Here is a 24,999-nt window from a genome sequence, read left to right on the forward strand (position 1 = left end):
GAAAAGAGGCTAGGCCGAGGGTGTCTATGTACACGGGTGGTAATACTGGTGACTGCACCGTTCGCCGTTCTGACAACTGGACACAAGCGTCCCCAAAACCAGCTTCCCGAATAGCGCGCCCGGAACGCTGAAGAGAAGCCCTCGAGCTCCCGGCAGCCTCTCCACGCCCCTCAGGCCGCCGGCGCGCCGCGTGGCCCCGCCCCCTCATGGCGCCCCGCCCCCTCCCTGGCGCGCCGCACGCACGCGCATCCTTCGCCGGGCTTGCGGCCCCGCCCCCTCTCGCGTCGCCCCGCCCCGGCCGGCCGGCCAGCTCCACCTCTAGGCGGTTGCTCGCTGTGGCCGCCGCCCTCCCCCGACCCAATGGCGCGGCTGCCGCGTCAGTGATGTGAAGCAGTGCTCAGGCTTGTCCGGCCCCCGGCCCTCAGCCCATTACACCATCCGTCGCGGCAGCCGCTGCAGCCCGCGCAGACTGGGAGGGCGGGAGGCAGCTTGGCGTGGCGGGGCGGGGCGAGCGGCGCGGCCGGATTCATTCCTGTGGGGCGCGGGGCATGGAGGAGCTGTGCGGCCGAAGGCGGAGCACGGCGGCCCGGGTGGCTGGGACAACGGTTTCAATTTGAAGGGGGCGGCCCGAGCGCGAGCGGCCAGCGGCGGCGGGGAGGACTAGCCCCCGGGCAGGTAGTAGCGGCAGCGGCGGCGTCGGCCTGCCCGAGCCCGGGCCGCGGCCTGAGGCGCCCGCAGAGAGGCCTGGGCGGGAAGGGGAAGGGGAAGGAGAGCGCCACCGGCAGTGGAAGGCGGGCGGCGGGCTAGAGGCCACAGGCTCGTCGGCCCGCCGGGGGAGAGGGGGGGCCGGCGGGTGGCAGGACGAGGGGTCGTGATCAAGCGAGGAGCTTGGGGAGGGGCTGCCGCATCTGGGAAACGTAGAGGTGAAGGTTATGTAGGGGCGTCTGGGGTTGGGGGAACCTGCAGATGTCTTGTGGGGGGGACCAAGATGGGGCGGGCGAAGTTAGCTAAAAGGCAGCCGGATTTCCTGAGAGCCCCGAGGAGTTTTAAAGGAAAGAAGCTTTCGGGTGAGGCTTTGGGCTTTAGCTCCGCGGTTTGTTGTGTCCGACCTTTTTGTTCCTTCTCGAGACCCATCCTGGCCACAATGAGGCCTTTCAGCCTGGCGCCCTTGGCCCTCTCCCTTCTGCAGATGTGGGAAAGAGAAGCAGTTCTGAACCTGCGTCTCCTGTCTCTCTCGGTTGTACTCTTCTGGTGCAAAGCAAAACTAGAACAAAGCTTGGCTGGTTAGGAGGCGAGAAAACCGGTTGCCTGTAGTGTTTAAATTTACCGTATATAGAGAAGAGACTGCCTCCCATCAAAACATTTGGGTCTCTGTGTGTACCTTTTTTTGTATTCGCCTTTCCTCCCTTTTTTGGGGTTGCAGAGTAGTCCCTAAAGTCTGGCGCTTTTTTACCTCCCTTTTCCCCTGGAGTAGAAATTAAGAAACCCTAAATAGTTTGTCTTCACCTGTAGAAAATTCAAAACTACTTTTTTTTTCTTTCTCTAGTTTGGTGCTCTGGTTGTCAGATGTTGGAAGACAATAGGACAGAACGTACTGACCCTGGTTTTATATCCGTTCTGGGGTGCAGTGATTAACACTGAACTTTGGTTCCTGTAACTCTCGCCTGGGTGGATAGAGTTAAGCCGGAGCTTTGCTCTGAAGGATAAATAAAGCGCAGCCTCTCAACTGGACATAAATGGATCTAAAGACAGCAGTATTTAACGCAGCTCGGGATGGCAAACTCCGGGTTCTCACCAAGTTACTGGCAAGCAAATCCAAAGAGGAGGTTTCCTCCTTGATCTCTGAAAAAACCAATGGGGCCACGCCACTTCTGATGGCCGCCCGGTATGGGCACCTTGACATGGTGGAATTCCTCCTGGAGCAGTGCAGTGCCTCCATCGAAGTCGGGGGCTCCGTCAATTTTGATGGCGAAACCATTGAGGGGGCTCCCCCGTTGTGGGCCGCTTCTGCAGCAGGACATCTGAAGGTGGTTCAGTCTTTGTTAAATCATGGAGCATCTGTCAACAACACGACTTTAACCAATTCAACTCCTCTCCGAGCTGCCTGTTTCGATGGCCATTTGGAAATAGTGAAGTACCTTGTAGAACACAAAGCTGATTTGGAAGTGTCAAACCGACATGGGCATACGTGCTTGATGATTTCGTGTTACAAAGGACACAAAGAGATTGCTCAGTATTTACTTGAAAAGGGGGCAGATGTTAATAGAAAAAGTGTTAAAGGTGAGTTCAGCTTCTTCATTTTTATCTTTTAAGAGTTTACCGCTTATTTTCAGGAAGTTTGATAAGCAGTGGTGTTGAGTAAGCCGACATTGACAGACCTGTCTTATAACCTTGTTGATTGTTTCTCTGATATTTTATAATACCCTGAGCTAGTGTGATAAGAAGATCTCTATCACTGTATTAGGCAGCATTTTCTGTCTCATATTTGGAGTAACTTCCCATTCCTGGAAAATAGATTCCCCAAAGTTACAGAGCATGTTAGTGGCAGTTGATCTGAGACCTTAGGCTTGTGTTTAATCTACTTGAGAGTATGCGTCAATGTAATATATTTTTCTTAGCTTTAATTATTTTAGAACACCCTTGGAGTAGAAACTACTATGTCTAGTGAGTCATTGTCTTGCTTGTCTTAGGTCGGCATTTCATTTGTTACTCCATCGGGGAAGGCTAGGCCAGACTGACCTGGAAGGATTAGTATCAATGGAAAAGGAGAAAATCTGTTCCCTTATTTCCCATTTATTGTGTGGCCAATAGAAAATCCTTTTATATAGAACAGGTATTAAATCTAGCAAGAGAGAAGGCACGTTTTTAAAACTGCTACAGTACTGAGAGAGCAGAACAAGCACTGGGTTAAACAGATGTGGATTTGTTGGCTAGCAACAAAGTAAACACCCTTGTCCAGAAGAAGCGCTCAGGTTTACAATTGTGTATTATTTTCAGCGGTTGTAATAAACTTAAAGCAGCAAATGATAGTTTAGAATTTTTTTAAACCTTTAAAAATAACTGTTTTGCTAGCATAATTTTGATACTTGAAAACCTTTTTTTCCTTAAATGTCTTTATACAACAGCAAAGTAATTCACTGCCCATATTTTAAAAACTATTAAAACTTAAAAGTAGCGTACGTACATGGTAAAAAAAAGTCAATACAAATTGGTTTACCTTGTTTACAATGAAAAATAAGTCTTTTCACCCCTGATTTCTAGACCCCTAACCTTACACTGGCAACCACTATTTACAGTTTTTTCTGTGTCCTGGAGAGAGTTTATGCAAATACAAGTATACTTGACTGTGTCTCTCTCCCTCCCTCTTTCCTCTCTGTTAGTTGATACATAACTAGTTTTTTTAAACCTTAATTTATCTTGGATGTCATTCAACTCCAACACACATAGCTACCTCATTCTATTTCATAGCTACACAGTATTTCATTGTATGAATGTACATAATTTATTTATCTAATCCCTGTTGATGGACAGTTAGGTCACACCCAATGTAAACAATGCTGTTGTGAGCATTCTTGAACAAGTGTGTCTTTGCACACTTGTGTGAGAATAGCTGTATTATAAATACCTGTAAGTGGAATTGCTGAATCGAAGTGAATGTGCATTTATCATTGTGATAGTGTCTGATTGCCTTTCAGAGAGGCTAAACCACACAATTATCGGGCACTACATAGTTACTGGACATCTTTACTGAAGTTAGTATCATCTTTTTTAAAAAAGATTTGTTATAAAAATGACACAAGCTCATTGTGATTTTCTGTCAAAAATTTTTTTTCCACAGGATATATAAAAATCCTGCAAAATTCTAGCACTTAGAGATAACCCTTCCAAAGATATTTCTCAATTTGGCATGTAGATATATGTGTACAATTTTATTTTATATGCTCTTCTATAACCTTTTTCTTTTTAAGCTTAATAAATGTTATCTTTAATGTTACTAATCATAGCTCCTTAATTTCAATGGGTGCATACTCTTCTACTAATGGAGTTTTACATTGCTTCTAGCTTTTAAGTGTGATAAAAAATGTTTATGTAAACATTCTTTCTTAGAAATGTTTTCATTTGCTCCTGATTATCTTTGAGGTAGATTGTTGGGTCACAGGACAAGATAACTTTTCTTTTCAAACAATCATTCTTTTAAAGAATGCTCATTTTTAAAGGACAAGTTACTGCTTAAGTGATCATTTTAATATTGGGAATGCTTTGAAATCATAAGTAGAAGAGAAAGAATTAAAAGGTATGGCTGCTTGTTTAGACTTGTTGGATTTTTTGTTTCTTTGTTTTGAGCTTTTTATTCATCAGCTTAATGATGTATGGATTGTTGATAAACGCATACATTTAAGTCAAATTGGGGTATATTTTAAACTCTTAAGAGAGACCAGTACTGGTGCTAATTATCTTATGTTTTTCAAAGCTGCTTTATATACTTCCGGAAATATAAGGTATGAGAGAACTATACTATGAATAGATCATAGTTTTGTGAGCATTTCTGAACAGTATTTAACTTGATTACCTTTCCTGTTTCAGAAGAATGTTCCTTTTATCATCATCATCGTATAGCCTTTATGTGAGGATGTGTATGCTCCCACTTTTGACTAAATGTTCTGCTAATTCTAGTCATTTTCCCCCCAGTATCAATATCTAGTATTCATGCCTTTTAAAAAACTACATGTAACACGAGAAAACAATTTTACACCAAAAATTGTTTTTGGATAGCCTCAATTTTATATACCTACATATATATATACCTACCTATGTGTATTTTATATATATATATATATATATATAATATGTATCACTGTGTGCAGTACTTTTACCTTTTCATGGTGCCTTTTAATTTCAATAGTAATTCTTAATGAATGCTAGGGGCAGGTTAAAGTACATATGCACCCTCCCCCACTCTGATCCTGAAGCTTCCATTCTTTGATAATCACTCTCTCATTGACTCTTCAGATTTTTTTGTGGGTTAAAGGGTAGTAAAAATGCAAGAGCCGGTTTAAACTAAGGCAGAAGCACTGGAGAAGGATCTGAAAGCGCATCAAAAAAGAGTTTTTTCCCATGTTTTTACTCCCAACCAAAAAGTGGAAAAGCCTGATAAGATTAGGGATAACATGAAATCATTCCTTAGGAAATTTTATGTCACCCGTTGGAAATGGTTTTGAAGAAAGAAAACTCCAATAAATTATGCTTGGTCTGCTTAAATATAAAATGCATGTGCCTTCTGTGTTCCATTACTTTTTTTTTTTTTTTTAAAGATTTTATTTTTCCTTTTTCTCCCCAAAGCCCCCCAGTACATAGTTGTATATTCTTCGTTGTGGGTCCTTCTAGTTGTGGCATGTGGGACGCTGCCTCAGCGTGGTTTGATGAGCAGTGCCATGTCCGCGCCCAGGATTCGAACCAACGAAACACTGGGCCGCCTGCAGCGGAGTGCGCGAACTTAACCACTCGGCCACGGGGCCAGCCCCAGTGTTCCATTACTTTTTAACAGGCAGTTGGTATTTGAATGTATTATTTAACCTCTTTCCATTACTTTTTAACAGGCTGTTGGCATTTTGAACATGTTTTAACCTAAGGTGGAATTCATTAATTAATTAAGAGAGCATTTATTGAGTCTCTCAGTGTGCCAGGCTGTTAGACAGGATATACAAAGATGAGTAAGACAAGTTATCCAGTTCTTGATTCCCTGCTCTTGAGGAGCTCATGATTTGATTGGAGAGACAGGTTCATAAGCAGATACTTAAACCAAAATATGGTAAGTACAACAGAAGTGCTTTCTTCTATTAGATGTTTGGAAATACTTTATCCCAACCAACTCATTACCTGAGGGGAGAGTGGGTTCCTTCTTCTCCTATGGCATTCAAAATGGGGAGAAAAACTTTGAGATATTTAGAAATACTTCTCCAGTTTAACACAAAAATTGATTTTTGAAACAGGAGAATTGGTTGCTATTTAAAACTGTAGACCCCAAATCGGAAGTGATTAGACAAGCCCATCTCAGAGCCGTCATGTTGATCTCAGCACTTCATGGTTATAGACATCTTTGGCTTTCTTTGGTTCTTTCCTATGTTTTTTGGTTTTTTTTTTTGACTCTGAATAGGACTTTGCGGATCTATGGTGAAGTTACTTAAGACCTTTAGTTCTGCTTTTACACCCAAATTCCACTGGGAATTGAGCAGCTAAAAGTGATTAATTGAGTACTACAGACCAGTAGAGCAGCTCTCTGAGTTGGAATTGGGGAGACTGGCTCTAGAGGACATACTGTCCTCACACATTGGTCAATCATTTTAGATACACAAGGGAATTGAGTAAATTGGTAATGAGATAATTGCTGTGCATTTTCTGTAGGCAGTGCATTGTGTTGGACATTGTGGACGCTATGAGACCATACAGGACATCTCATTTGTTAACTGCTAATTTGTTAACTGTTAATGGTATAAATCTGGTACGATTTTAGAAAAGTTTAGTGACTAGAAAGTCTTCTTGGAAAAGTTGAACTAGGACTTGAAAGGATTGTTGGGGGTTCAGATCTGCAGAAGGGATTTAATACAGTTTTTAAGGTTTAGGAAATGGCATAAGGAAAGGCATATTGAGAAATATGCTTAGAAGGTCCAGGAATTGGAAACTAGGCATATTTGGACCAAAGGGCACTCAAGGCTGGGTTATAGAAGACATTGACTTCCAGGTAGAGGAGTTTGATTTTGTTCTTTATGGAGTGGTAAGCCAGTGAAAGTTTTCAACAGAGGAATAACTGGGAATTCTTTAGAAAAATGCATCTAACTACATTCTCATTCTATTACATTGTGATCTCTTTGAGGCTAGAGACCTGTTGTTTGCATCCATGCATTAGAAAGAGTATCTGGCCCATAGTGGGTATTTGGTAAATGAGATTTTTGAATGAATGTGTTGGAGGTAAGAGAGGAAAGATTATAAACTCCTTGATAGCAAGGAGTGTGCTTTGTAGTCTTTTCAGTACGGAAATAAATGCATACGTGGAGACTTGAAGTAAGAAATTAAGACAGTAATTGTGAAAAATGAGTGGTACAGGTAGAACTTGATAGGGATACAGAAAAGGGAGAAATCATGTGGGCACATGGTAAGTATAGCTAACTTTTAAAGAGTTTGAGAGTAGAGCTAGTTCAGGCAGTTCATTTGCCTGTTTATCAACAATTAGCCACATTTGCAAAAGTTCTAAAAAAATACGTTTTTTCCTCCCCTCCTTTTGTTTTCTGCAGTTTAAATCAAACCCCAGGCATTATATCATTTCTCTTCCATAGTATAGGCATTTTAGGGTATAGATGTATTTCAGTGAAGAAGATGTAAAAAAAAAAAAAATTAGAAATGCTTTTTTTTTTTTTAACCCAGTGTAAATGCAAAGGAATTTCAAAAAGAAAATCTCCCCTGTAAGTTAAGAACTGCTGGTAGTACGATAATGGACGAAGATAATGACTATTGTCGCGTAGATAGGTTATTTCACTGTACTTCAGGACTATCTGAGAGTGTTACAAGCTGAAGTTCTCTTTTCTTTCTTGACTTTGAATGCTCTTCTCAGCTATGGTTACCTCAACACACCTACTTGCTGAGAAGACTAAGAGGGGGACTTAAAATTTCATGCTACTCTGTAACATGTCGGTATTTATTTTGATTTAATAATAATGTTCAAATAACTTACTAGTTGAAGTCATTAACATTTTAATTCCAGATCATCAAGTTGTTCCTTCGAGTTGTTCCGTGTTCATTGTTTTCCCTCTTGTATTCCTTGGCACACTTCCCTTTCCCTCTTGTATTCCTTGGCACACTTCCCTGTATCCTTGGGGAGACTAGTTGGAGAAGCTAAGCTGTAGATGATGTGTAAATTGTGTTCAGTAGGGAAATATCCATTGTGTTCCTCTATCCCTGGAGATTGGATTTTGAACTGTGAACCCTCACAGAATTGAACTGAAGTTGGTGAAAATGAGTAGATCCTGAACACTACTGCTGTTTCAGAGTTGTTGGCAGCAACATGAACTTAAGGCAGAGGTTAAGCTTTACTTATTGACTTTTGGGTACATGTGGTTACCTCACTGAGTTCATCTTTATCAGATTTTCCTTTATTGATTATTTAAATTTATTTGTTTAAAACAAAATTCAGGAAGCCCTTGGCATTCTAGAGATTTATGCTATTGAGACATCAGTAATGTATGTGAGGAAGACAGAGGTGAGGAGAGATCTAGGTAAAGAAGTCACTTGGATGCAAATGTGAATAAAACATCTCTCTTCCTCTTTTTTCCCTCCCTTTGGGAAAAACTGCAGTTGAATAGAGTCTGAAGTAGAATGGCCAGGAAAAGGAGTTGTAATGAAGTCTGAATTGTAATGTTGAGGTTTTCATCAATTTATGTTGCTTAATGTTCCTGAAATTACACTAACAGTAGTTGTTTTTAGTCCCGATCCCTTAGCTCTGGTGCTCTTAGCCTTGAAAATGCTACTTGATATCAAGACCCATTTCAGGGGGCTGACCCCGTGGCCGAGTGGTTAAGTTTGCGCACTCCGCTGCAGGCGGCCCAGTGTTTCGTTGGTTCGAATCCTGGGTGCGGACATGGCGCTGCTCATCAAGCCACGCTGAGGCAGCGTCCCACATGCTACAACTAGAAGGACCACAACGAAGAATATACAACTATGTACCGGGAGCTTTGGGGAGAAAAAGGAAAAAGTAAAATCTTTAAAAAAAAAAAAAAAGACCCATTTCAAAGGCAATTCCTCATCCCCCTTGAGTCAGTAAGAATGTATCTTACCTCTGTGGATGCAGATGTTCTTTAGCACTTAACTTTGTTGTGAGCTCAGGAACCTGTATTATTAAATTTCTCTATGCTCCTAGCTCAGTGCCTTTACAAAGAATTAATGAAGGGGGCCATTTGGTAATCTTGGCACAATTTGTCTTTGATTCTATTTTTTATTCTTTTTTTTGGAACTCCTGTCCTTAAGTATCTCTGGTGTTGAAGTATACCTGGGGAAGGGAAACATTCTGAGCAGAGCAACCGTCCAGTGCTCCTTTGATACCCTAAAGTGTTTCTCTCTACCCCTTCTCACCTCCTCCCTTAACACCTACCAATTAGTGATTTCTGGAATAAAATACTTGGAATCAGCATTGTTATGCAGTTGTAATGGCACGCCCCCTTCCCATCTTTACAAAGGACTTCTTATAGATTTAGCTTAGTCCCAGCTACAAAGCTGAAGAAGAATGGATGCCAAGTACAGTAGAATAAAGAGGAGAGATGAGAATTGTTTTTGTGCATTTCCAGATAAATCTATTACAATAAAAGACCCTTTGCTGCTTCTGTCAAAACTCACACATTTATGTAACAAAGACGCAAATACTTTGATTTTAAAACATGATTCACGTACCAGTCACCCATTTAAAGTGTACAAATCAATAATTTTTAGTATGTTCACAGAGTTATGCAACCATCACCACAATCACCTTTCATCACTGCCCCAAAAATCCCATATCCATTAATAGTCACCCACCCATTCATTAGTCTTAGGCAACCACTAATCTTTCTGTCTCTAAAAATTTGCCTGTTCTGGACATAACATATAAATATAATCATAATATGTGGTTTTTTGTGACTTGCTTCTTTTCAAGGCTTATCCATTTTGTAGCATGTGTCAGAACTTTATTGCTGAATAATCCGTTGTATAGCTATACTACATTTATCCATTCATCAGTTGATAGGCATTTGCATTGTTTCTACTTTCTGGCATTGGAAATAATGCTGCTGCGGATATTCATGAACAAGTTCTGTGGATGTATGTTTTCTTTTGGGCATATATGTAGGAGTGGAATTGCTGGGTCATATGGTAACCTTTTGAGGAACTGCAAACTGTTGTCCAGAGTGGCTGCACCATTTTACATTCCTATCAGCAACGTAGGAGGGATCCAGTTTTTCCACACCCTCACCAACATTTGTTGTTATTCTTTTTTTTTTTTAAGATAGCCATCTTAGTGGGTGTGAAGTGGTATCTCATTGTGGTTTTGATTTTTATTTCAGTGCCTAATGATGTTGAGCATCTTTTCATGTGCTTATTGGCTATTTACATATCATCTTTGGAGAAGTGTCCTCCTATCCTTTGCATGTTTTTAAATTGATGGGTTTTTTTAATAACTGAGTTGTGAGAGTAATTTGTATATTCTGCATACAAGTCCTTTACCAGATATGTTATTTGCAAATATTTTCTCCCATTTTGTGAATTGTTTTTTCACTCTTTCGATGGTATGTTTACAGCAATTTGGATTTTATTTTACAAACTAATTTTTTAAAAATTCAACTGTGGATTACTTGGATTTGACTTAAGAAAATTGTTAAGAATAGACTGCAGGGTTTACTGATACCCTTTGTTACATAGACAGGAACTTTTCTGTGGATCAAACTGTGTAACCTAGTTGTAAAACACACCCTAATCCTGCCATGGCATATAATGTTTAAATTGAGAAGATAGAGGAATGGTGAACTTTCGTTTCTGTATCGTGTAAAACAGGGCTGTGACCTAACCCTCCTTTTAAACTTATATTCAGATGACTTGATATAGCTATTAGATGTGTTAGCTATATGGCAAATATCTATATAGCAAACAAGAAAATAAGATTTCTCCTCTGTTACCTTGCTGCTCAAAGTAGCAAAGACTAGCAGCATTGGCATCACTTGCACCCATCCTAGATCAACTGAGTTAGAACCTACATTTTACTATGATACTCTGGTGATTTTGTACTTGAAAGTTTGAGAAACACAACTTTATTTGACCTATACTGGAAACACACACACACACAGCTTGAACTATGTGAAGATTTTACAAATGGCAGAATCTGTTGAATTGATCTAGAAAAAGCAATTTAAATTATAATAGACATTTTGTATTTGTTAAATATTTTATAGCCCTTATGAGGACGTTTTTGTTTCTTTAAAAAGATAAATTCTGTTTACTACTTGGGAGTGGTTTGGAAACTAACTTAATTTGATCCTGGTGAGTCTAAGTAGTCTTAGCCAAATTGAAATATTTATAAATGCTGTGTTGAAGTTCTTATGTGATTTAAGTGGTTGATTGCTAACAATCACAGACAATCAAGATAAATATCTTTTAGTCAAACCAAAACACCTGATTTGGAGCCGGGACATTCTTAGGTTCAAACTAGTTCTTACTCAAAATACTAGTATGTTTTTGGATTACTTATTTTAGAAAAATCTTCACCCCATTGTTAGGCACCTAAATTTTCACAGTTGAACATAAATTCCTGTCTTTTATGTACCTGCTGTCAAAAGATTACAGATCTCTTTAAAATTAACAGCAACTAAGATTGGCACCTCAGATAGGTCTTTTTGAGGAATATTGCTTGCTTAATGCATGAGTGCTTCCCATAATTTCTTTCCCTTAGTATCAATTCCAGAAGCATCCCAGTGAATATGGCTACTTTTTGTTCTTCCAAATTTTCTTAGCACTGTTTCCATGTTAAATTATATAGTTGAAAATTAATGTGTTTAGATCATACTGTTTAACTTGTTGCAGAAATACTTGAACTGAAGTAACAATGTACCATTAGCTTGATTTTTAAGAAATGTCCATTTAACAAACATGTCTTTTGAGAAGTCATAAAAAATTTCCATTATGAGTTCAGTAGCAGAAATTTTATTTTTTTCTTCAAATGAGCTTTTTCTTAATCAGGCATTGAGAACTGCATAATACAGTACTTAGGTTTTTTTTTTTAGCTAAAGGTAAATTCATTAAATTTCAATGCTAAATATCCTTAATTTCGTCTAAGATGCCTGGTAGTATTTATTTTTGAACTTAGTGTTCTATTTTTAATTGTCTTTCTCCGAGGAGACAAAAATAAGACATAGTAAGGTAGAGATACAAAATCTTTTGAAAGGGTAATCCTGTATTATGGAAGCATTTTTAAGGGGCACATAACCCAGGGAAAATATTTGAGTTGAATCTTCAGTATTGCTTGGCATATATTGCTATGCACCGGAAGTTTAAATCAATGAAGTTACTTACCAAAATTAAGTAATGATATTATTGGTCTTTGGCATGTAACTTAGCACAGACTAGTCACAAGAACATAGTAACTTGATTATTTAATTCAGCTTGTTATATCTTTTCACAAGAACTTGCAGTTAATACTTACAGCATATCTAACACTGTTGAATGAAACAACCGATAGAGGAAAATATGTACATTAAATATAACGTACAACTGGTTGTCATTTTATAAAGTACTTATATATAGAAAGTCAGACTAAGCCCAGAAACGAACATAAATAGACATATTGTAAAAGAAAATAAAATTTGTGACCAGACATAGGAAAATATTTTATATACCTAGATATAGAGGTAATATAAATTAAAATTCAAGAATTAGTTCCAGTGCTAGAAAGAGTACTATACAAGTGGAACTTTAAAAGATTTTATTAGTCCTTTGGAAGCGAATTAAAGATGTGTGTTAAGCTATCACGTGTGATTCTTTTTTAAGGTAGGCATTAAGTTTTTTGTCATTTGTTTATTGAAACATAGTTTACATAGAATAAAATCCATCCTTTTAGAATATGGTTCTGTAAGTTTTGACAAACATATGTTGTAATTTGTAGTTTTGACAAACATACTGTAACTGCTACGGTAAAGACAGGACAGAAAGTTCCCTAACCCTCTGCAGTCAACCTCTCTCCCAACACCCACCCCCTGACAATCACTGGTCTGTTATCTGTCCTTATGGGTTTTTAGGCATTAATTTTAATAGTGAAAATTCTGAAGCAGTGCAGGTGTCCGTCAACAGGGAAGGGTTTATGTAATTTATGACATACCTCTTTACTTCAACTTTCACAGTAAAGCCATTAAGAATGATTAAGTGGTATCTATGTAGTTCATATAGACAGTGTAGAAACATAACATGACAAAATGACTCTGGGGTAGGTGAAAAGCAGGAAACAGTTGTCTATGTACTGATTACAACTCTATCAGAACATACCATGTAAAGAGACTTGGCGACATGACACAAAAATTATAGTTGCTTTAAAACTATGCTTTTCTTTTTCAAGGCTTTTAGGGCATGAAAGTGTGGTGATTATAAACTTGTTAGAGTAATTAAGAAGATCCCTTCCTTCTAAGATTTTACTTTTTAAGCTTATTTTATCCTCAGAAGCTAAATTTGAATCACTTTTTATGATAGCAAGTATTAAAAATTTAAGAATCTACCTTAGCTTTAACAGTGTGCTAACCGCTATCTGGGATGTAAAGGAAATATAGGATCTCTGTACTTTAGGAATAGACAGTTTAGGTAAGAAAGCCTATTTGTGAAGCAGTAACATTATGCTAAGGTATTACATAATATTATAATAGTAGATGTAATATGAGTACCTACCAGGCATTCTCAAAATGACAAATTGATATGGTATAACCGAGAAGGCCTCTTTGAGCAGCTGAAATTTCTGGTGAAACTTGAAGGACAAGAAGTTAAAAAGGTAAAGAAGAAAGAGTGTTTTACAGGAAAATTAAGAGCAGAGGCATGGAGGTGGGAGTGAGCGGGACTGTTCCTGGTGCTGGATGGAGTGATGTGAAACATAAGCCGAATCTCTCCCTTATGTATGGCACGTATTCATAATGTCTTTTGGGTTAGAGTAGGTGTTGGCAAAGTATGGCCCAGGAGTCTAATCCTGCTCACCCCATTTTTTGCCTGAGTGCTAAAAAATGGTTTTTATATTTTTTAATGGTTGAAAAAAAATCAAATGAGTAATATTTCATGACATGAAAATTACTTGAAAGTCATATTTCAGTGTCCAGAAGTAAAGTTTTGTTGGAAAACAGCCATATACATTAATTTAACTAATTGCCTGTGGATGCTTTTTGCTATGTGGCAGAGTTGAGTGATTACAGCAGAGACCTTATGGCCTGCAAAGCCTAAAATACTAGCTAGTCCTTTACAGAAAAAGTTTACCAAGTCCTGGGCTAGATTCACAGTGCAGCACTCATATTGAAGATGATGAGGAATGAGGCTGGGGAGGTAGGGTAGAGGAATATTTCTCAGTGTTTTAAAATCCATTTCCCATAGTTTATCTTTTTATGTGTATTCCCACCAACCAGGATTAAACTTTACTTCACATAACATGCCTTCTAAAAGTATAGATTTCTTTCTCGTTGCCCTCCTACCTCCGCACAAATAGTGCTTTGAGAGTCAGTGCTGTAGAATTCTCAAAGCCCTCTTAAAAGATTTTCAGCTGTTTCCTTAGCAGAAGCATAGAAGCTTTCGAGTTGGAAAGTAATGTGATTGGTGGAAGTTTTATTCTGAGATTTGGCTTACATTAGATGTAACTTATTCATTGGAGTCTAGTATCACCAGCATTTAAAATATGACCTCAGAAGTGAGCAGAACACTGAAACGGCAAATGAGAGGCATGGGTTTATGTTTTACTATGAACTTGTCTGTTTTCTCTTTGTAGAATAAGTTTATCTTCTCTACTTTGCATAGTTATTAAGATTACAAAGGGGCAACAGTTAATAAACTTAGGAAAATAAAAAATGCTGTGCTAGCATACCGATACCTTTTTCTTCTTAATTTCTGCGTTTTATTGTTTGCTTCTGCTTTCTCTGGGTTAAGTTTACTGTTTTTTCCCTATGACTTCTTGAGATGGAAACTAGCTATTTTTTTAAAGCCTTTCTTCTTTTCTAACATACATTTAAGCACAGCTTTAGCCATATCCCACAAGATTTGTTATTTAGTGTTTTCTTTATCATCCAATTAGAAATATTTTCTATTTTCTATTGGGATTTCTTCTTTGACCCATGGATTATTTAGAAGTCTATTTTTAAATTTGAAAAATATGGAGATTTTTGTAGGTTTCTTTTTTTTGTTTTCGATGTTTTAACTTGCCTTGTGGACTTAGAACATTCTCAGTGATTTCAGTCTCTTGACATTTGTGTGTGACTCACTTTATAGCCCAGAGTATGGTCAATATTTGTATACATTCTGTGTATCCTTGGAGAAAAATGGTATTCTACAGTGTTGAGTCCGGTGTTTGTTTATATATGTAGTTAAATCAAATATGTTAACTGTGTTCAAATCGTCTATATTGTTATTGATTTTGGTCTTCTGTACTGAGATGGGTGTGTTCAAATGTACTATGATTGTGAATGTGTCTGATTTTCCTTGTAATTCTGTTGGTTTTTGCTTTATATAATTTGAACCTATGTTTTTATTTTTTTAAGTTTTTTTTTTCCTTTTTCTCCCCAAAGCCCCCCAATACATAGTTGTATATTCTTAGTTGTGGGTCCTTCTAGTTGTGGTACGTGGGATGCCACCCAAGCATGGCTCGATGAGTGGTGCCATGTCCGCACCCAGGATTCGAACCCACGAAACACTGGGCCGCCTGCAGCAGAGTGCACGAACTTAACCACTTAGCCACAGGGCTGGGGCCTGAACCTGTGTTTTTAGGTGAAAACAAATTTAGAATTATATCTCTGTGTTTTGAATTTTATATCATTATAAAATGTTTCCCTTTTATCTCTGTGCATTTTGCTTTAAAAGCTACTTAGTCTGATATTTTAATATCAGATAGCTTTCTTATGGTTAGTTTTTGTATAGGGTATATATATTTTCCCATCTTTTCACTTCAGCCGCTTTCTGTCCTTATATTTAAGGCGTATCCCTTGTTAGCAGCATGTAGTTGAGTTTTATGTGTTTGTATTTTCAGTTGACAGTTTTTGTCTTTTAATGGCAACATTTAGTTTGCTTTCATTTAATGTAATTACTGTTATATTTGGGTTTTCATCTTCTAGCTACTTTTTTGTTTGCCCTATTTTGTATTCTTTGTTTTTTCTTTTTTGTCTTTGTTTGGATTATTTTTCATTATTTTATTTTTTCTCTATATCAGAGAATATGTAGTAATTGTATACGTACGCTTTACTATTTTAGTGGTTACCTTAGATAGTACTACTTTGACTTAATCAAAAGCTAACATAAATTTCTAATTTTACCTCTTTCCAAGCAATACAGAAATCTTAGAATGCTTTAAACTCTAATTACACTCCTTACTTTTATGCTATTGCTATCAAGCATTTTATTGATAGATGTATTTCAAGCCCTACAAAACATTATTATTATTTTTTGTGAGGAAGATTGGCCCTGAGCTAATAACTGTTGCCAGCCTTCCTCTGTTTTATGTGGGATGCCGCCACAGCGTGGCTTGATGAGTGGTGCTAGGTGTGCACCTGGGATCCAACCCTGTGAACCCCAAGCCACCAAAGCAGCACACACCAACTTAACCACTACGCCACTGGGCAGCCCCAAGACATTATTATTTTCAAAGTCAACATTGATTTAGATTTCCCACTAATTTACCCTTTCTGTTAATATTTATACCTACACCCCAGGACTCCATGTGGCTCATCTTCTTTTTGCCTAAAGAACACCCTATAGTATTTAGGTCTGCTGGTAATAATATCTGAATTTTTTTCTCTTTTCTTTCTCTGAAATGGTCCTTTAGTTCACGTTTATTCTTGGTGTGGATATAGAATTCTAACTTGGCAGTTATTTTCCTTTAGTGCCCCTAAGATATCATTCTCTTGTCTCCTGGCCTCTGTTCCTGATGAGAACTTTGCTGTCAATCTAATTGTTGCTCTTTTGCTCATTTCCACCTGTTCTCTGGTTTTAAGATTTTTCTCTTTGTCTTTAGTTTTCAGCAGTTTTGCTGTAGTGTGCCTCACTGTGATTTTCTTGGTGTTTGTAAAACTTACTAAATGTGTGGTTTAATCTTTCATAAGCTTTGGAAAATTTTTAGACTTTATCTCTTTAAGTATCACTTTGGGTCTGTTTTCTTCCTCTGGAATTCTGGTTTTAAGTATGTTAACCCTCTGACATTGTTCCCTCTGTCTCTTACAGTCTCCTGCCTTTTTTATCCCTTCACCTCCATGCTGCTTTCTGTGTATTTTCATTTGACTTACTTTCTATTTCGTTAATTCTCTATTCAGCTGTGTGTAGTCTGCTTTTTAAAGCCACCTGAGTTTTTCAGTTCTAGAATATCCGATTCTTTTTTGTAGTTTCCAGTTTTCTGTCTAATTCTCAGAATTGTTTTTTAATCTATCTGAATTTGCTAAGTGTAATTATTATTTTAAAGTCTGTGTTTGACAACTGTATTATCTGAATCTTCTGTTGGTCTTTTCTGTCAGCTCTTATTTCTCTTGGTTTTTGTCTTTTCTTTTGTTTTCTTTTCTGTCCATTATTTTTGATTGGATACCAATATGAACAATATGGAAAAATAATTTGGGCCCTAGTATGATAATATCTTCCTCCAAATGGTATTTGCATTTGCTTCTGGGTTTTTATTGTGTATACAAGCAATCCTAGATTACTTTAATTCAATATCAAGATGATTTTAAATTGAATTTCAGTTCCTGTGGTGGCTGGTCTGTTTGCGCTTCACCTTAACTCCTGGAGTGCATCCCTTCAGAGCTATAACCCAAAGAGTAAGAGGATTTCAAAGTTCCCTTCTTAGTGGGCTCTGGACTCCAGTTCTGCTCTCACCCTGCAAGGTTGTCAAAAGCTCTGCTCAGTTTTTCAGCTGCCTCTTCCAGAATCGGTAGAAGCCATTGAGGAAAGCTTTCTCGAATTCTAAACTTTACTTCTCTAATTTTCTTTCTTCTCCTGGATGTTGTCCCCTTGTTAGCTCTTACATGCTGTCACACAGATTTTTAAAAATATATTTTTCAGCTTTTCTTGTCCTTAGTGGGAGGGCGATCATATTACCTCTGCCGTTACTAGATGTGAAAGTCTTGCGTCTTTTTTTTTAATAAACCATTTTTTCCAACATGTAGTGATTCAAAACACACACACACACACACACACACACACACACACACACACACACATTTTCTGTATTTTTCCAATACAGCAATTCAGTTTGTTAAGAAACTGGCTTTTGCTAGCTTCTTATTCTTGATTTTATGTTACTGTGAATAAAGAAGACTATCTAAGCCTTCTCTTTATAGTCATATTTCTCTTAAGTAGTCTGTTTCTTAGAGAAGAATGGGAATATTAGGGTTTCTTAATTCAAAAGAGTTTTAAAAATATACCGAGTAGTAATCATATTTAATTGAAATTATTTTGAGCAAATGAACATCAGTAGTCAGAAATTCTGGGCTCTCTCACTGCTTGGTTACCACACACATTGCTAAAACGTTCTATTAGACACCATTCCATTGTAGACCGTTGAAATTCTGGGTCAGAATAAAAATATCCAGATAATTATGTAGTCCCTGTAGATATCATGAAAGACTAAACAAGATAAACTTGTGGGGAAATTAAAGTCTTTTTTTTTTTTCCCCTGCTTTTATCTCCCCCAACCCCCCCATACACAGTTGTATATCTTAGTTGCACGTCCTTCTAGTTGTGGGATGTGGGATGCCGCCTCAACGTGGCCTGACGAGCAGTGCCATGTCCGCTCCCAGGATCCAAACCCTGGGCCGCCACAGCGGAGCGTGTGAACTTAACCACTCGGCCACGGAGCTGGCCCCAGAAATTAAAGTCTTAATGTGTTATAGCTTTTGCTTTTTAGAATTTTAGTTGTAGCTTTTTATGTGAACTATTGAGGTTTAAACCACTTGCTAGTACACATTCTGTGTCAGGGTCCCCAAGGCCACCCTCATGTTTGGAGGTGACTCAGCATATAATTGTACTTACAGCTAAGATTAATTACAGTGATGTAATAAGGACATGCAGCTGGATCCTAAGGGGAACGGCATAGGTTGGGGTCTGGAGGAATCTATGTGTAGGCTTTTTTTGTGGTCTCCTTCTCGAGGGATGTCACGTATAGCAGTCTTCCCCTAGCAACATAGATGCTTGTGTGTAATATTTCTGCCCAGGGAAATCCATTAAACACTCGGCACTCAATGATTTTTTTAGAGGCTGACTATGTAGATACCCTTTGCTAAGCACATACCCAAAATTCTAGACTCCCACAAGGAAAGCAGATGTTCAGCATAAAATGTATTGTTTATACAAACAGTGAGTTACCTTTCTCATTTGGGGAAGGTTTTATATCTTCAAACTGTTTGCCAGGTAAGTTCCCAGAAGCCAACCAAGGGCTATCCTTGCAAGTAAGTCTTTGTAAGGATAGCTGTCTCAGCCAGCTATGTTAACTTGTTTCTGTACACGTGCCTAAAATGACTCAGTGTTAAAATTTTCTGTAAACATTATATGTAAATATCAAAGGTCTACATGATGATTTCTGTTTTGATAATTAGTAAAATGTTTATCATTAAACTTAGGTAGCTAAAATACTTGGGTATTTATAATGTCTTGATATGTTCCATACAGGCTTTTACTAATGTGCCAGTGCTGTTGTCAGTTTTAATCCATGTGTGGGAAGAACAGGACAGTGTTAGAACATTTAGTACATCTAAAAAGAATGGTTAAAAAATTAAATTACAATGAAAAATAATCCATTATGAAAGGACACTTCAGATGTCTCCTTTTAAAGTTCGTATTGAACCACCCACATATTTTTCAGATTTCATTGGACTTGTTTTGTTTATGGGAGCTTTTTGAGGAAAGTACTTTTTTACCAAGAATTTTGACTAAAACAGCTAAAGTTCACTTGGCAATCAGAAATACTGAAAAAATAATTTCTGACTACTATCAGAATCAAATTGGAGAATCTTAGATATTGTAGACTAGATTTCTCGTTTATAAATGTGGAAGCTGACCCAGAAAGTTAAATGACTGTCAGCAAAACTGCGAATAGTCAGTTAATTTCATTTTATCAGTTTTTAGGCATAGACTGTGCACTTGAAAACATTATTGAAAAATACCAAGAAGCTATGAATTAATTTTGAATTTCTAGTGACTTTGGATAGCTTTTCATGCCTAATTTGGTCATTTCATTTATTCAACAAACTTAAGTATTTCTTTAACCTGTACTGTGTTTCAGACGCTATTTTAGATGTTGGAGATCTTTTTCTTTCTTGTAATCAAATGAAAATATGTCCCATTAAGAGTGGCTTGGAGCTGCCTGCTTTTGTTTAGGTTCTAAAGTACGTACATGTATTAATATGTTCTCTCTTTTTCTTTTTTCTCCTTAAGGAAATACTGCATTGCATGACTGTGCAGAATCTGGAAGTTTGGACATTATGAAGATGCTTCTTATGTATTGTGCCAAGATGGAAAAGGATGGTTATGGAATGACTCCCCTTCTGTCAGCAAGTGTGACTGGTCACACAAATATTGTGGATTTTCTGACTCACCATGCACAGACCAGCAAGACAGAACGGATCAATGCTCTAGAGCTGCTGGGAGCTACATTTGTAGACAAAAAAAGAGATCTACTTGGGGCTTTGAAATACTGGAAAAAGGCAATGAACATGAGATACAGTGATAGGACTAATATAATTAGCAAACCAGTACCACAGACACTAATAATGGCTTATGATTATGCCAAGGAGGTAAACAGTGCAGAAGAACTAGAATGTCTGATTGCTGATCCCGATGAGATGAGAATGCAGGCACTATTAATTAGAGAACGTATTCTTGGTCCTTCTCATCCTGATACCTCTTACTATATTAGATATAGAGGCGCTGTCTATGCAGACTCTGGAAATTTCAAACGATGCATCAACCTATGGAAGTATGCTTTGGATATGCAGCAGAACAATTTGGACCCTTTAAGCCCAATGACTGCCAGCAGCTTATTATCTTTTGCAGAACTGTTCTCTTTTATGCTACAGGATAGGGCTAAAGGCCTGCTGGGCACCACTGTTACATTTGATGATCTTATGGGCATACTTTGCAAAAGTGTCCTTGAAATAGAGCGGGCTATCAAGCAAACTCAGTGTCCAGCTGACCCATTACAGTTAAATAAGGCTCTTTCCATCATTTTGCACTTAATTTGCTTGTTAGAAAAAGTTTCTTGTACTCTAGAACAGGACCATTTCAAAAAGCAGACTATATACAGATTTCTTAAGCTGCATCCGAGGGGAAAGAATAACTTCAGTCCTCTTCATCTGGCTGTGGACAAGAATACTACGTGTGTAGGGCGGTACCCTGTTTGTAAATTTCCATCTCTGCAAGTTACTGCGATACTGATAGAATGTGGTGCTGATGTGAACGTCAGAGACTCCGATGACAACAGTCCCCTACATATCGCTGCTCTGAACAACCATCCAGACATCATGAATCTCCTTATTAAATCAGGTGCACATTTTGATGCCACAAACTTGCACAAACAAACTGCTAGTGACTTGTTGGATGAGAAGGAAATAGCTAAAAATTTGATCCAGCCCATAAATCATACCACATTGCAGTGTCTTGCTGCTCGTGTCATAGTGAATCATAGAATATATTATAAAGGGCATATTCCAGAAAAGCTAGAGACCTTTGTTTCACTTCATAGATGATAGTTTGACTGTATTTTAGCACTGTTAAAGCACGAATTGGTAACAGTTGTTTCATAAATGAGCACTGTTGTGATAACACCAGCATTCGTTTAGCTTGATATCATCGTGCTCTCATTGGCTAAAGCATTATAAGCATCAAATTTACAGGATTGGTTTCCCAGTATTTAATATAAATATACCATATAATATATTGTTTGTGAATTATTGAGAAATATAATGTCATATTCAGATTTCTTGTTTTTTTTTGAGGAAGATTAGCCCTGAGCTAACTACTGCCAATCCTCCTCTTTTTGCTGAGGAAGACTGGCCCTGAGCTAACATCCATGCCCATCTTCCTCTACTTTATATGTGGGATGCCTACCAAAGCATGGCTTGCCAAGCAGTGCCGCGTCCGCACCCGGGATCCGAACCGGCGAACCCCAGGCCACCGAAGCGGAACGTGTCAACTTAACTGCTGTGCCACCAGGCCGGCCCCCAGATTTCTAAAATTGTCTGCCAAAGGCTTATCCATTCTGGTTTTGTTTGCTGTTGGGTGCTTGGGACAGAGTGAACTAGTTTTCGGTGGTGTCTTTATACTTTTCTGGTCTGTGAATTTTATACAATTGACAGTCTTTTTTCCCTGCTTTTTCCTTCTTTTCTCTAAGCTTCTCCCCTGTTTCCACTTTATGTTTTCCTGGCTATTTCTACTTATCAATTTTTTTCCCTTATGGACCCATGCTAGGTTGTACAAATTTTATGGACTTGTTACCATTTGCAGTTACCATAAGTGCTTTATCTTCTCTATGCACCGGCTTAAACTTGACTGTTGTATGTTAGCAAATTTTCTATGCAGCAGTTGGTCAACTTCAACTCAAAACACTGTTAAGTTTGTTACAAAGTTCATTTTATGAAAGTACTCTAGTAGCATGACAATTTTTAGAGCTATAGGTTAGCTACCTGAGCTCAAACGTTTTTGTTTGTTTTTTTCCTTCACATCTGAGATTTCTTTCTCTAATCCACTGAAATTATTGTGTGCTAAATTTGGGAAACAAATCTATTCTAACTCATTAACCCAGTTGAAATTTAGGTCTGTCATCTTAATATATCATGCAGTAAAAGGAAGAATCTTTATAAAGTGACCCACCTTTCATGCTGCGCCAGCGTTGTCCTGCTTGTGCTGATGATGTGATTAGGTGTAGAGAATTTGCTTAAATTTAACCTCAAAGTTTATCACACAGCTTAATGAGTCACACTGAAATATTCAGTAATTGAACTGCAAATCACTTTTAGTTAACAAAAAGAGCTGAAGCATGTCAGTGGCATGATGCTTGCCAAGCCAGATCTAGGCATCTAGGATAATTAAGGTATTTTCGTATGCAATTTACTGCCATAGTATCAAAGGTCAGTAACAGTGTTCTTTCTTTCTTCAAGCTTAATTATACCTTTAAAGATAACTTGCATGAGTTACTTTGGTCTCAATTATTTGTCACCATAGTTAAACACAAAAGGTTGCAGTGCTTCCTATTCCCTTACTGAAAGTTGGCTTTTCTTTTCTTTTGAGGTTTTTTTTAACAGCTTTGCTAATGCCACAGAAAGGGCTCTTTTAACTTAAGAACAGATAAGTGAGAAGTACTAAAAAAGATTCAGGTAATTATCATTCAGCACTTTATTGTTATTCAGAATAAAATTTATGATGGCATATTTGCCCTGCAGTTGTCTTAATGAAATTGTTCTGAATAAAAAGCTCCTTATTGGTTTGAGAAAAAATCAGTTTACCTGTGAGTTTAATGAGCCGAATCACTGGGATTTTTGTGTTGACATTTTATTCTGAGGGTTAATATAATGGTATTTAAGGAGTCATCATTGCAAACAGTCACATTAGGTTTATTTCATCTTTACTCAATAAAAAACTTGTAATGAAGAGTAGTAAATAAAAAAACATTAGACTTACTTTCTGGTTAAATAATTGAAGTTTAATTTTTAAAAAGATATCCCTACTCATTTTACTAGGTTGTAAATTTAATTTCACCTTTGAAAAAAGTGGATTGGATCTAAATGGTTGCTCTCCAGCCTTTTGATGAAGAGATTTTCTTATTTTATTTACCATGGGCAAAATTGATGGAATATTTGAACTGCCACATCTGATAGGAATAATTTGTGATTTAGACAAATATTCTAGAAATATCAGACATCAATATTTTGAAATCATTTGCCTCTAACCTTGCAGTATAAAAATTATATATTCATGAGCTACTTTTTTTAAAAAACAAAAACTTTACAAGTACAGTAAATCTATATTAGTTGATCTCAATAATTTTTGGGTACAGGGTGAGCAATTTGGATTTTTAAGTGATTTACTATTACCCCCTCATTTTTGGAGGAGGGGGTAGGAGGGCTTACATGCTCTTATAGTAAGGCATATCTCACACACTTTTACAGGTGAACTTGAATTGTGCAACTCTAGTATAAAATAAGGATTTCTTTACATAGCATTTTTCCACCACTAAATATGGATAACTTAGAACTATTCCTCAGTCTTGATAACTGAAATGCCTTTTTCCATTAGGATACAGTTGTCCTCTGTTTGTCATCTTCCCAAATCCTTTTAGGAGCTCTTAAAAATCAGTTAATTTAATAGCTCAAAATTGTCACTGATTTTATTTTAGAGGAGGTTGGTTAAAAAATAAATGTGACCTCAGAAACTGTTAAGGACTTTGTCAGAAAGTATTCTCAAAATTGTTGTGAGACTGAATTAAAAGAAATACTTAAATTTGTGTTATTTTCTTAACCACAGATGAGTAATTTAATACTTAGCTAATTGTACTCATTTGAGTCAAACTAAACTGTACGCTGTAGCGTGGTGATGTTGGCTGGAGTTATCATTTTTGATAAGTTTATTACATTTCTATAAAAATGCCCTGTTAAGGCCTGCTGAATTTTAGATGTTCCACTATTGGTCATTTCTGTAAAAGAAATGGTCCATTTACTCTAGTAGATTCCATTCTACTTTATAAAGACAAGTGGATTATAGATTTAAAAAATAGTCATTTTCTTATCCATAAATCTAACAGGGCCATAAGCCCAAATCAGCAAAGGATAATTTGGTGCCCATTATGATTTTGAAGTTAAGAGGTTGCTCACTTATAAAGTGACAACTTTAATGTCTAATATTTTAGAGACCCCCATCTACTGTGACTTGGGAAGATTGTTTAGGTTATATTTGGAAAAGTAGCTCTTTAAAATCATACCACCCAGCAGAAATCTTAGGTTGAATTTTACAGGTATAATAATCTTTATAATTAATTTTCTCAGAATTGTGGGGGCCAGATGAGATAACAACCATTATCTTGTACGCTGTAACAGCAGCACTGTTTCTTGGAACTTTAACCATTTTAGAATTAGATGCTAAGGAAACTAAAATTATTTGCTCGTCATCTTTTTTTTTTTGCCCTCATATATCACTAAACAACTAGTTTCTCTCCCTTTTTTGTCAGTTCCCATTGTGTATTTTTCAAAAGAAGTACTGTATACAGATGCCAGCCAATAAGTTGTCACACAA

General features: G+C 37.6%; 1 protein-coding gene across 2 annotated transcripts; it reads left to right on the top strand.

The window, feature by feature from the left end:
* Positions 1-271: 271 nt before the first annotated feature.
* FEM1C (fem-1 homolog C) lies at positions 272-23,207 on the top strand. Of its 2 annotated transcripts, none has more exons than XM_014841716.3 (3): positions 272-675; positions 1,547-2,280; positions 20,152-23,207. In XM_014841716.3, exons 2-3 carry the CDS (start codon positions 1,737-1,739, stop codon positions 21,459-21,461), a joined length of 1,854 nt encoding a protein of 617 aa, XP_014697202.1. In that variant the 5' UTR covers positions 272-675; positions 1,547-1,736; the 3' UTR covers positions 21,462-23,207. The 2 variants fall into 2 exon arrangements, with proteins under 2 accessions (XP_014697202.1, XP_014697203.1); XM_014841717.3 differs by lacking the exon at positions 272-675 and adding an exon at positions 930-1,067.
* Positions 23,208-24,999: the final 1,792 nt, after the last annotated feature.

This window comes from Equus asinus, chromosome 9 (assembly GCF_041296235.1).
Source record: "Equus asinus isolate D_3611 breed Donkey chromosome 9, EquAss-T2T_v2, whole genome shotgun sequence".
Lineage (NCBI taxonomy): Eukaryota > Metazoa > Chordata > Mammalia > Perissodactyla > Equidae > Equus > Equus asinus.